This window comes from Rhyacophila brunnea, unplaced genomic scaffold (genome assembly GCF_057557595.1).
Source record: "Rhyacophila brunnea isolate RB1 unplaced genomic scaffold, BYU_Rbru_1.0 scaffold_15, whole genome shotgun sequence".
Taxonomy (NCBI): Eukaryota; Metazoa; Arthropoda; class Insecta; order Trichoptera; family Rhyacophilidae; genus Rhyacophila; species Rhyacophila brunnea.
The window spans coordinates 29,914,060-29,928,562 of NW_028232806.1; the positions used below are offsets into that span (position 1 = coordinate 29,914,060).

General features: G+C 34.1%; 1 protein-coding gene across 2 annotated transcripts in view; it reads right to left on the reverse strand.

The window, feature by feature from the left end:
• The window catches only part of LOC147075222 (vanin-like protein 1), a 47,304-nt gene extending 41,042 nt beyond the window's left edge, over positions 1–6,262 (reverse strand). For both annotated transcript variants that reach the window (XM_085942976.1, XM_085942975.1), the window contains exon 1: positions 6,086–6,262. In XM_085942976.1, coding sequence (XP_085799102.1) covers positions 6,086–6,148 — 63 coding nt within the window. In that variant the 5' untranslated portion in view covers positions 6,149–6,262. The remainder of the gene's footprint in view (positions 1–6,085) is intronic.
• Positions 6,263–14,503: the final 8,241 nt, after the last annotated feature.

The following is a 14,503-nucleotide window of genomic DNA, read 5'->3' on the forward strand; positions in this document are numbered from 1 at the left end:
TGAAACACCTATTTGTGTATGGGGACAATGATAACGCCAGTATTTGAGTAGCGTTAATTTCTTGAATGCTTTGACTCACTCCGGTAGTACGTCACAATGATGTCATATGACGTCATGTCGACCGGGCGACTTCAACTCGCAAGTTACAACATAAGGCCCCTGAGCGTACATAACACGGGAGATGGCGTTTAGCAATTAGAGCTCGCTATCCGAATGGGAATGGCAACAACGGTCAACTCGATGTAGAGTGACTGGGACAATCAAATGCCGCATATTCGACGCTTGCATTCTGACGGTGCTGTTTTACGGTAGCGAGTCATGGAACCTTACGAAGGCTCAGAGCAAGGGCATACTGAGCTTTGTAGCCAAGGTGTATTTAAGGAAAGCGTCGGCGGTGGACCGTCCAGAATGGAATTTTTCTTGGAGGAAGTTAAGACCCGTCACGGGTTGTAGGGCTAGAAGGTATGGTGAAGGTATCTATGCAATGTATATATTATTCAAATAAAAATGCTATGTTAATATTATTTCTTATGTATCTGTAAGGCCTGTCGCACATTGAAAATCGTCTCGATTGCAACATGTTGAATTTGTCGATGTGATATTGTTATCACCCAAAATAGCATCGGTGACACATTTTTGATAGAAAAAAATCTGTATATCGCGTGTAACAAATTTCACTCGACATGGGGCACAGGTAGAAGCGGTTTTTGTCATTGGTTTCGGCTAGCCGCGTGACGTCACTGTCTCAATGACGTCAGATGTGCGCACGGAAGAGAGTTGCAACGTTGCGGCCGGTTTTGAATTATGACCACATCCCACTCGAGACGATCTTCAGTGTGCCACCGGGCTAAGATTTAATTGTAACGTATGGGAATATAATAATTTATTGATCGTCGTTGCCTTGATGCTGATTTCTCGGCGCCAGGACAATTAATCACATTAAATATGATTGATGGCCGCGCGGCTTAAGCGTCGGTCTATAGCGTCGAATCCTGGGTCTGGCAAATACACATATTGTTTTCAATTTGTGTATGAGTCAGAGTATGGACCTAATAGGTTTAGCAAGTGGCTGACTTCGATTTCTCGTAAAAACAAAAATCTGTTAATACAAACCTCTACTCTGTGGAGGCCCATATGATCCTATTAGAATCGGACATGGTTGAAAAAAAAATAATATTATTAAGCATCTTCACGATGTAATTGTATAAAACTACTTAATTAAGATATACCAATAAGTATGGTATGTGGCCCATATTATGATCTTATTAAGATCGAGCATGGTAGGAAAAAAATAATTAGTCTGACAATATGATTTTAAGCATCAAAATTTGAATAACGTAAAGTGAACGGGATGTTAAAATAGCCTCGAATGCAATTTCAGCATATTGCGTTATTGAATCGTTGTATGATATTGAATCAGAATTTCAACATATTGCAACATTGAATTGTAATAATAAAGTATGGCCTTGAATACATTTTGAATGGTAATGATTTTTTAAAATAATTACATCTCAGTTCCCATCAGCTGTTAGTTTTTCAATAAATAATGCACATCGCCATTTTTAATTAGTCACATTCTTCTTTCCTGATATTAGTCCTCCACAAATAAAACAATTCTGATGAATGTTAATTGCAGGATGCTACAAAAATTTGACGGTTAGACGTTCTATACCTGACCGGTTAAGTTTTATTTACAGCTGAACGATTTTTAAATAACTGAACAACCATGATTAATCTTTTAATTAATTAAAGATACGGTTAATAATTTTAGTTAAATAACATTATTAATTTATTTCATGAATTTGTATTTATTATTAAGCAGGTAGATAGGTACTCATTGTATTTACGATATCAAAAACATAATACGATAATTTTTAATTAAATACTTTTTTATTCAACGAATAATTCACAAGATTTGAGAATGTAACATTCTAATTATTGAACATACATAATTTTGAAAACACTTCTGAGAAAATGCATTAAGGCTATACCTCAGTTGAGGCATGGTCTAAAAAGATCGTGGCTAGGCGATGCGCGGATTGTGCAAATGACGCGTGTCGAACGAAATATAATTTGTCATATAAATCCAACATGCGTCCATTTAATGCTCTGTTTATTATTCTATTAGTAACAATAATAACATATTCATTGACATGTTTTCTTTTTCAAGTAAATTTATTAATTTATTTTAGTCATCTTTACACGATTTAAGAATTAATACCCCCGTTGCCATCACGAGACAAATTGACCTGTTCACATCTCGACGTTCGCTCTCCGATTGCCAGCGAATCCAAAATTTCGTCGCACCTATAGTTGAAAATTATTTGCCGTTTCACTGATGTACCGTCTTAAAACCAATAGAAGATGATGCCCGAGAGCTGTAGGCTCGATTCCTGCGGGGTGTCTTACTTTTTCAAAAAGATTTTTTCTATTGGTTATAATGTATTTCTCAAAAGTGTTTTCAAAATTATTTATGTTCAATAATTAGAATGTTACATTCTTAAATCTTGTGAATTATTGGTTGAATAAAAAAGTAATTAATTAAAAATTATAATTAACAAGTTCAAGGAAGCTACAACATTAAAATATCTTGGAGTGATCTGTGACGTCGGTTAGTAACTAAAGCAATACCTACTTTGATTTAAAATACAAAATCCGATAGACAATAGTAGCTTAATTTAGAAAACGCTTCAGAGAGTACTATAAGAGCCATTAGTCAAAATTTGTCGTAATTAAGTATGACTCCTTTAGCATAGTGGTATATGTGCGTGGGCGCGAAACCCGAGACGTGCAGGTTCGATTCCTGCGGGGTGTCTTACTTTTTTCAAAAAGATTTTTTGAATTGTATGTATTTTCTCAGAAGTGTTTTCAAAATTATGTATGTTCAATAATACGATAATATTCTAGTCATTATTCCTAATTGTTTAGGGTATACTTAATATGAATAGTAATTTTAATGCTAAGTATACTAATATTATGCTAATAACTGATGAACTGAGGATTGAAGTTATACAAGTACTTACACCAATAACATTCATTTCGCTGTTTTTGCCAAAATTTAGATTTTTAAAATTTATGTACAGGGAACTCAGAAATAATGGGAACTAAAATACATAACGGGTACGGCGATAGCAGGTAACCGACTCGAGTAAGGAAGAATCCGGGTTAAACTTACACACGTGTCAAGAATGCGTTTTACGTAGAATACTGAAAACTGCTCTCGGTTTTTCAATTTCAATTTTCAATTTCAATTTCAATTTCAATTTATTTATTTTTACATATTGTGGACATTACAAATTATAAGTTTAAGACGTTCACAACATGACATAAAAAAGAGATAGATAATATGTTATTAAACAAATATGTACATACAAAAATATTAATTATATAGGTACATGGAAATACACCGGATGAGTTAAGCAGACCCTATTTTAAAAAATTATAAAATAACGTCCACCTATACTCATCCTCACGTAGGTGGAATATATCAACACCCGAAGCAATTTCGTTGAACATAGTTATCGCCCTCCCAATTGGCATTACCAGTGGCAGGTTGGTTCTGCACCTTGGGAGAATAAACAACTGATGTTCTCTATTTCTAAGATAGTTATCAGGGACACACAGGTCAACACTGCCCAGAATGGCAGAGTTCTCATTTATACCTCGTATAAGTCGAAAAAAATACATAGCTAAATAAAGATTTCTTCTAAATTGCAAACTGCAGTATGTAAGCATGCCTAAGAGAAAGTCAGTTGGATAAAGCCACGGATAGTATCCGTACAACCTCAAATAAAGGAGTCTCAAGAATTTCTTCTGAACCCTCTCCACCATAAGGCCATACTTCAACTGATGCGGTGCCCAAACAATAGACCCACTCTCAAGTCTGCTTCGAACTAAAGAATTAAATAAAAGTTTTAATACCGTAACATCCGAAAAGACCCGGGAAGTACGCATGACGAAGCCCAACATTTTATGCTTAGTTTATGCTTAGTTTATGCATTTACGCTCATTTAATGTTGGTGTATTACACACACTATTGTACGTGCATAATGCGTGCTTCATTTTCGTAGGACACTCACACATTCGAAAGCCTACATCAACATGCGGCGTATTGAATATAGCCTATTGGTATTCTATTTATTATCTGTTCTGTGTTTATATACCTAGGCATCTTTTGATACTAAATATTATCAAATTATAATTGCGAATCTAAGAGTAAAACTATTCCAGTGCTCAGTTAATCATGTTGAGTAAATCGACTTCAAAGTGAAATTATGTGGTTGTAAATGCTATAAGTAATATATAAAATAATGTTTTCAACATACATAGTGTAAATGAGATTTTATTCGTATAGGAACAGCATCAATAATTACTATTCGAACAATATATATTTATTACAACGTTTTTCTTAGCTCGTATTCTTATTTGTCCGGTGGTTCTTTGTCAGGTACAAATCTTGCAATCGATTTTTAACTAATTTCCCGACTAGCTAAACATTTGAAACTTTTATAATATATCAGAACACGATGCCAATGCATTTTTTTAATACTTTTAGCCATCTTTAAGTAGAATTGAATTCATTTTCAGTTAATTCTGCTTTGTATGAAAAGTTATTTCGACACTATTATTGGTTGCTAAGCGGATGGTCCTAGCAACTAAATTATTAATATATACGTGCGTTACTATGGAAATCAAAATGACATTTCAGTATAATTTCTATCAAGTACAATTTTTTTTGATCGTTTAAGCTAGCAAGTCAAGTTTATAATATGATTCAGCAGAAAATTTAAAAACGTTGTATATAAAAAGTTATTTTTATTTTTATCTTGTAATTATGTTTTAAATGTTGAGACCAACACCACGATTTCCTAACTATCGACTCGTGTGTCATCAGACGACATGACGTAATTGTGACGTCAGCCAATACACGCTCGAGGCATGCCGCCCAGCGCACAGTGCTCACCATAGATATTATTATGATGAAACACCTATATGTGTATGGTGACAATGAATAACGCCGCTGTCTGACCAGCGTTATTTTCTCGAATGCTATTCAAATAATCACTCCGGTAGTACGTCACAATGATGTCATATGACGTCATGTCGACCGGGAAGCTTGCACTCGCAAGTTCCAACATAGGGCCGCAAAAGATTTAAATTACATACGATGCTATGAAACTAATGACAGCATTATTTTATACAAAGTATAGATTCCATGAATAAACAGGATGTGACAAAATAGAACAACAATAAAGAGAACTATGACATTTCAGGAAAAATATAACATTCAATATTGAAATTGTCGTATCTCTACGAGTATATATTGAATAAAATTTTAATAAACACATGTTTTCAATACGCCGTAAAAAAAAATCAAATTACATACTATAAAATTTCTGCATTCTTAATCGCGAAAGTCTCAATTAAAAAGGACTCAACTCGGTGTTGCCGGCAAGCTGGGTATATTTCATCGTAATCAATCTATTCAAAATACTTGGGTGATTAGGTACAAAGAAATAATGAGTTTAATAACTCTGTTGAGTTGTGAATGATTATCAAAATCAAGCAGATAAATTGAGGTTTTTACGCCGAATGGCCAACATGCAGTGATTATATAATTATATTAAATATTTATATATTATATTTCTTTTATAAACTTAAGTTTTATAAGTGTAAAAATGAATGTTTTATTTTTTCACTGGCTGTTCTGTTTTGTCATTTTCTGTTTTTTGCGGTTACCCAACGTATAATATTATTATATTGTTATGTCTATATAAACATATAGAGTGTGGATGTATAAACATACTAATAAATAGTTTTTACGACCGTAGTAATGGCATGGTAAACGTTAAACATGCTTTCAATCTATTATGTACGGTCAGGAATTGGTTTGAATCGTATTTCATACATTATAATAATATTATTTAAGTACGTATTATATTTCTTTGCAATGATGTGAAAACTGCACCTATTTTTTTGTCAATATGTAATATTTTAATTCTCAACAACTGAATTATTATTAAAATATTATATTACATTTTGTCTTTCACGATTAAAATAATATTTTATATAATATAATAATTACCTGATTTGTCAGTACAACAGCGCACGATATGAACAAAAAACAGTTATTAATTATTAGAGACATGTTTCTAATGTCAGCACACTTCCACTGTCGCGCGAATACTAACCAATACAACGAATAAACAAAACACAATATTTTACGCGAATATAGTAAGTTTTCTTTAACAACGTGGTGCTGTCATGACTAGGGATTCCAATCCCGGGATCCCGGGATCCCGAGCTATTTTCGATACATATGAATCCCGGGATTGATAAACATAATCCCGGGATTTCGGGATTATCAATTTTGTATGGAAAATAAAATAAAAGCAAAAATATAACAGAAAAAATACTTTTAATAAAAAATAACTACATTAGAAATAAACTGAGTTTGAATGAAGTTTGATTTATACCCATGTGTAGGTAGCCGATTCATTTTATTTTTTCACATACATTATTAAAAATGTCTCCAAATACTCCATTAAACTTGCGTATTTCCAAGATTGAACGTATACAATATTAACAGTAAATGTTTTAAATAGAATGAATTATACTAGATTTATTTTTGATCGATTTTATCAATGTTATTTGTAAATATAAAAATTTTATACAAAAAATGGAAAAAAATGCCAATCCCGGGATTGTCAAATTGTAATCCCGAAATCCCGGGATCAGAATTTTGGCTCGGGATAGGATTCCTTAGTCATGACATAGATAATAACCTAATCGGCAATCAGTATAATCATAGTGTTTTTTATGTCAATAATACGTATAACAGACTGTTCGCTTATATTATAAAGCAGTGTCGAAAAGTGATTTTTGACACTAGATTTATATTATGTAGACCAGCGATGCACAACAATTTTTATCAGTATGGACAAAAAATATATATTCACCATTTGGATCACCATTTGTAGTTGTTTGTTATTTCAATTTGGTATGATGTCCAACTACTAAGATATATGGATACATATTATTTGATTAATAAACGCAGGATTATTTTTATCGCTGTTTTAGTGTATATGTTACGCCAAATGTGTGTAATTGCTTATTACATGAAATCAGATTTTTTTGCCTATTTCATGAAAAATGCAAGCCCGCTGCCTTATTCATGAATTAGGCAAAATATCTGCCGAGTGCGTGAATTCGGCAGTAATTTTTCTGCCTAGTTCATGCGTTGGGCAAATTAGATAGTGGCGCTACGGTGGTGTTTTTTTGCAACTAAACCAAATGTGTCAAATGATCACGCATTGGTCAAATTAGATGGCGCGCTCCGGTGGTGTTTTTTGCAACTAATCAAACTAACCAAATGTGTCGAATGTCATTGATTATTTAAAAATATACCAATCAATAACTACAATGACGTTCATATCCATTTACTATGCCCAAAAAAAATCTAGAACTATAATAATTATGATAACGGAAGAATTTTATTAAAAGGTATTTTCGCGATTTGATTCGTGCTTGGGTATCAGGCAATGGTCGATTGTTTGTTTGTGATAGTATGATTAGATAGTTTGTTGACAGTTGTTAGCTAACCTCTAAACGGACATTCAGTTGAATTCAGAATAACAAAACCTAACTTAACCTAATAATAATAATATTATATTATGTCCAATTATAACTAATATCCGTACTAAATTTACTTTTTCTACTGTCATGTTGACAGTTTAAGAATTCCATACCCTGCCAAATTCACGCACTCGGTAGATAAATTGCCTAATTCATGAATAAGGCAACGGGCTTGCATTTTTCATGAATTAGGCAAAAATTTGCCGATTTCGTGCAATACGTAATTTCACACATTCTGTGTAATATATATACTTTTACATTTTGAGTAGGGATTGGAATACCGGTATTTCCAAACCGGTATCCCAGTATTTTATACTCGTTTTTAAAATCAGACAATACCTATATATTCGGCATTGAAAGTGGAAACAAAATCAATTAATTAACATAAAAGGTTTAACAGTTATCAAGTGTATTTTTAGATGTAGGTATCTTAAATCACTGTTAAATATTGTTCGTTTGTATAATCATCATTAACCTCAAGCCTAGTTGCAAATACCCGTCATGAGTTGTGTATCACTGCCATAGTTCATAGCTCCCAAAACGTTTTCGTACCTCCATTGTATAATAAAAATGAATAAAAAACTTGATACTTACATGTTTAAATAATGTACGAGTAATAAACGCAGGGCGCGATCCGATAAGAGGTCGCCAAGCTGGCAATTGAATACTAAAGGGCGTACGGCACACCCTCGAGTAATATCCCCATGTCCAAACCGTCACTGTAATACATATCTGTGGTGTGGTTGTGTATTTTATGGTTGTCGTGTGAGATGGCTTTAATAATAATAATAGATATATCTTCTTTTTCCTTTCTGTTTAGTTTCTCATATTCTTTCTTATACTCATGACTAATTTTATAAGTAGCCAGTGACATCCCTTGGGGGTAGACAGGTCATACGTTGCATAAGGGCGGCACACTACAAAGGGCGGAAACTGAAGGAACGAATACAAATATAAGTAGACGACGCGGGCGCTTCTTTAGAAAGTATTGACATCTTAGTTTAAAAAATAATCGTAGCTACTCTTGTAATACGTGTCGTAATGGCAGTTTATCGCACGAGCGAATTTTTTACAAGGGTGCCTCCAATCCTGTCAGCGCCAGAAACTTTCACGTACCTAACCCCACCACCGTTTGAGAGTGGGTTTCGTGGAAATGCGATAATTTTATATTTTTTCTATATATATATTATGGTATAAGTACCTATTTGTCTGTTTAAAATATATAATAATAGGAGATATGTAGGTATCCAGGGAACATAGAATTAATGGGAACTGGAATACCTAACGGGTGTGGAGTAACATGCAACCGATCACGAGTGTGGAAAAATATGGGATAAACTTAAACACCTGTCAAGAATACGTAATTCTAAGCTAGTCCTTCTTTCTGACAACTGCTCTTGGCTGACGCTCATTCAATATTGGTGTATTTGAAGGTTGCAACATATACTATCGCACGTCTATGATGCATGCTTAATTTTCGTAGGACACTCACACATTCAAAACCCCTGCTTCAAAATGTAGAGTATTGGGGTTAAAGCCTATCGGAATTATATTAATTAATCTATTCTGTGTAGGTACCTAACGAATTTTCAGATGATTTGAAACTAAAAATGAAAAGGGACGGTAAAAAAAAAAATTATAGATCTACTTAAGGGCGGCACTTTGCCTAGGGACGTCACTGTTAGAAGCTTCTTACTTTGTACTCTTTTAGATCAGCGATTTCCAAACTGAGAGGCGCGGAGTGTCGCAAAGGGAGGCGCGAAAAGTTTAACACAATTAATGTAGCCACAGGTTTGCAGTTTGCAAACGCATAGTTCATAAAACGGCCGCTAGTTATAACCTATATTAAAAAAAAAGTCATATAAACTCTCTTCTATACTATTGTGAAGCGCGCTGGCTATCTCGTGAAAAAATGAAATAAAAGGGTCAAATCACTCAAATCATAATGTTGAAATTTGAGGCAAATTTGTCTAGGAACGATAATTTTGTTGTTAAACTTTGGTTGAAATAAATCAATGCAAGGACCACTAACGCATTCACTGATTATTTAAAAAGACAAAGTGAAGGCATTCATTAAAAAATGGAGCTTCCAAAATTATTAAAAAAATAAGTTTGGATTATTTCCACTTTAAATGATTTCTGCGCCAGATAGGTATATTGAAGCATACAAAAATCTATTTACTGAGTTCTTGGTTAGTTTGCTAATGCAATATTCACATTACTTTATTAATATTAAAAAAGTCGCCTGCGGCGCTGCTTTGTTTCAAAACTATTAGTGAGAGGCCTCAGTGCCAGCGTTCGGCGCAGCGTTAAGCGTTTTGCGCAACTCAAACGTATAACCGTATAAATGTATAACCAAAAAAAGACATAGTCTACGAACATTTTCACACACGGTTATACGTTTGAATTGCGCAAAACGCTCAACGCTGCGCCGAACGCTGCCACATGTAGTTGTGTGCTGCAATTTGATGTGATACCTATATGATGATTGATATACTTACTTAAATGATAACTCCAGTGTATAATTTAAGAAAAACTACATTAGAGCACCACACTGCCCTTAACCTCAGCGATAGGTAGGTGGGCCCGTCAAAGATCCAGGCCTAGGGGCCCATGATAAAATGGGAATGGGACAACTGGACGCCAGGACAATTGGACGCCGCACCGTCGTAGACACGTATACAGAACGTAGACGAGGAATTTTAATCAGTTTCTATCTACAACTTAGTAGTTTTCATTCATTTTACTCTTAACATAATGTTTTTTTTTATTGCGGATTGAGAATTACCACACCTAAGGCTTTATATAAAATAAAAAACTCTTTTTCGTTGGAACTTAAACATATGCACGATTAAATCATTATTTACGTGTGCATATTTAAATTCTCACCAACTATTAAATCATAATATAATAATTTAAATATAAATAATAATATTAAATATATTTTTTAAAAGTACCTATAAGTACCTAACGTCTATTTAATTTATTTAACATTGGATAAATCACGGAAAAAAGAAATTATGAAGAAAATTCATTTTCTCATACATTTTGTATGGAAAGGCTTTTGACTGACATCGATGAATTTGAACGATGAAAACCTCGCGCATTCGAAAATAAAAGAAAATCGCAAAAAAATTAAATCCGTATACAACGCCATCTCTGATACATGACAGAAACAATAAAGAAGAAACAAACAAACAAAAGAAAGAATGATAGTCGAAATGTCTAACTGTCAATGGTGTAGTGTGCCCAACATTTCGTGCTTCATGTCAACAGCTCAATTTGCTTGAAAACGATACTCATTGGGATATGACAATCGCTGAAGCAATTGTTTCTGCATCTCCAAGTCAGATACGCACATTATTTGATATCATTATTTCGACATGCTTCCCATCGAATCCACCTGAACTGTGGAACAAGTGAAAGGATGACATGTCAGAAGACATTTTTATATCGAATTTGTGTCAGTTCAGGGAATCCCGATCTCGAGGTGAATGAGGAAATACATAACCAGGCTTTGCTTTTGATCGAATACATGTGTTACCTCATGTGCGGCGGTTTTTTAGTCAAGTTAGGAATGCCAACGCCACATCGTGGAATGAACGACGCTTTCAATCGAGAATTGGAACGTGATCATGAATATGATCGAGATGCATTGAACCAATCAGTTCGAACGAATGTACCACTGTTGAACCATCAACAGAAGGAAGTGTACGATACGTTAATGAAGGCAATTGATGATGGAAATGGTGGCTTATTTTTCCTCGACGCGCCCGATGGAACGGGGAAGATATTCCTCATGTCATTGATTTTGGCTACTGTTCGTGCGAGATCCGAAAATGCTGTAGCAGTTGCTTCTTCTGGGATAGCGGCCACGTTGTTAGAAGGATGCCGAACGCCTCATTCAACGTTGAAATTGCCGACTGAAAAACCGACATGCAACATTGCGAAATACTCAACAATCATGGCCAAAGTTTTGTTAGCAAGTGAAATCATCACATAGGATGGATGCACAATGGCGCACAAACGCGCATTGAAAGCACTCAATCGAACTATGAAAGATCTGCGCTCAAAGAAGTTTTGGAGGCGCAATGATTCTACTATCTGGCGATTTTCGCCAAACACTACCAGTCATTCCAAGACCGACCGCTGCTGATGAAATAAATGCTTGCCTCAAATCATCGACTCTGTGGTACTATGTGAAGACACTTCAGCTGACGACAAACATGCGAGTTGCATTGCTAAACGATCCATCTGCCGAAGATTTCTCCAAGCAATTGCTGACTATCGGTAACGGCCGTGTTCCTGTCGATGAATCGAGCGGATTGATTTCGTTTCCGCTGAATTTTTCCAATTTCTTCTCAACTAAGGACGAACTCATCAACAAAGTGTTACCGAACATCATTGCTAATCACAAACATGACAATTGGTTGAGTGAACGAGCATTCTTGCGGTAAAGAACAAAGATGTGGATCACTTAAACTTCACAATTCAAAATCAAATCGTTGGTCCACTGCATTCCGTCAAATCTATCGACTGTGTAACAAACGAAGACGAAGCAACCAACTATCCAACTGAATTTTTAAACTCATTGGATCTGCTTGGCTTGCCACCGCAAAATTTACAACTGAAGGTTGGCTCGGTAGTAATCATTGAATTGAAATTGAATTACAATATGTGAACTTACCAGACCCAGGATTCGAACATGGGACCCTCGACACTATAGACCGGCGCTTAATCCACGCGGTCATCGTGTGTGTACAGTTCAATATAATTAAAATACTTTTCATTTTGATTTGATTTTTGCACATTTATTGAACTTATTCATTTTGAGTATTCATTTTAACTTAATAAAAAACTGAATTTAATTCAGCTAATAAGTTAACACAAGATTATTGATTCTGAGGCGGTACGAAGTTTGCCGGGTCAGCTAGTATTATTTATAGATTAACAACGCCGACTGTACAAAATTAAAAGTCATTCTATTACTCAAAACAATAGCGCATTTTTTTGACCAATTATATAAAACCTTTAATCCTTTTTTGCTGTTATATAATTTGTATAATATAATTTAATAATAATAGACAATTTACTTAATATATTGTAATAAAATTATTTTATTATAAGTAATATAACAAGGTATTATTTTTGTTTACGGGAATCACATAGGTACAATGACTTATTTTTTATGATAACTTAGTTAGGTATATTACGTATTGTGAAATAACATTATTGCCAACCTACTTACTTACCTACGTATGAATAATTGGACTTTTTTCTTTAATATAGTGTAAAACATTGATTTCAACTTTAGTTTTATTAAATTTAAGGCTATGGTTTGACGTCTGTTAATGTCTCAATTTATCCAGGGCCACCGGGAGGGATACAGCCGCCAGTCTACGAAAAAATGCCACCCAAAATTAGAAATAGAAAAAAATAGATCTTTATAATGTATTTCACAATAAACACAATGAATAAGAACTGTCTTATCCTACCAGGTACCAGGAGAAATATGAGATAAACTTAAACACGTGTTAATAAAGAATAGGTACTTATGTTATTTTCAATTGTCAAGCCTGTATCGCAATGTAAATTAAAGTTTGTCGTATAAACGAAACGCGCATTTAATATTTGAGGACAGTCGGCGCGCGTTGTGTTGTGTCATAAAATAATAAAGATCACTCACGTCTCACTGGTAGAGGACTGATTGTATGCATGGGAAATGAATCTAGCCTTCGAGGATGTCGATGAATGGGGAAATCCAGTTATGCTAACTTGTCGAGAGATACACTGTACCTATTGAAGACTCAGCACAATGAAGAAAAAGATAAAACCTGTTTAAGACAGTCGAAATGTGGAAAATGCCACTAAAAATATTACATTGGAAAACGAAAACAAGGTTTTGTGTTTTCATACATATTTACGAGACTCAAAAACTGTATTTATAATTAATTTTGTTATTGTACCAAAAATACACAGTATACGAAAATTATTATTTTTATACACAGTAACCATAGTACCTACGTGGTTACTAGGGAAGTAGCTTGCACGACAGCACTTGTTCGGATGTTAAATGAACGAAAAACAAATGGTCAATAATTCACAATAGGGAGAAAAGCATTATGAATAAACAATGGCAGTTTGTACGAAAAAAAATAATATTTTACTCTTAACTGAGTAAAATATAATTTATGAACTAAATTATGTTAGCTAGACAATGCATTCAACGCTCATATAATATAACGATAAGTAACGATGGCTGCGTTGCATCCATACATTCAGCGCTCGAAATGGAAAAGTTTACGAACCGGAGCGCTCGACAGTTTTATTAAGATATTTACATAGGTATCAAATTTTAAGTGTATTTCATAAAATAAGTGCGTTCGATTTTCTATTATATTGCCTATCTAGCTAAGACGGTCAAATTATTTTTTCCACAAGACGGAGCGATAATTTTACCGATTTCACGAACAGGAACGGCGCTCCGGTGCGCTCCGGTTCATTGAGAGCCCCGCATAAAAAAAATGAAGACACAATAAACATAGAGATAACTTTGTTTTTTTAAACAAGAAGTTTTATTGTATTTTCCGCAAATTTAATCTGATAATGGATCTCTTTCCTTTTTCTCTATACAAATATGGAGTTGAAATTGTACACATGTCCCAATTAAATAACAACGAATTACTTATATTATAATTGGGTATCGATTCGGTGCTCTAACCTTGATGTTTTCATAGTTCATAAGTTCATAGTATATTTATAACAAAAAAAAAACTTTTTTATTGATAATGCCATTGTTCTGAAACTATGTACCTACCTTATCTAATTTCTTATCATTTGTGTTGATTTTTTATTATTAATTCAGAAT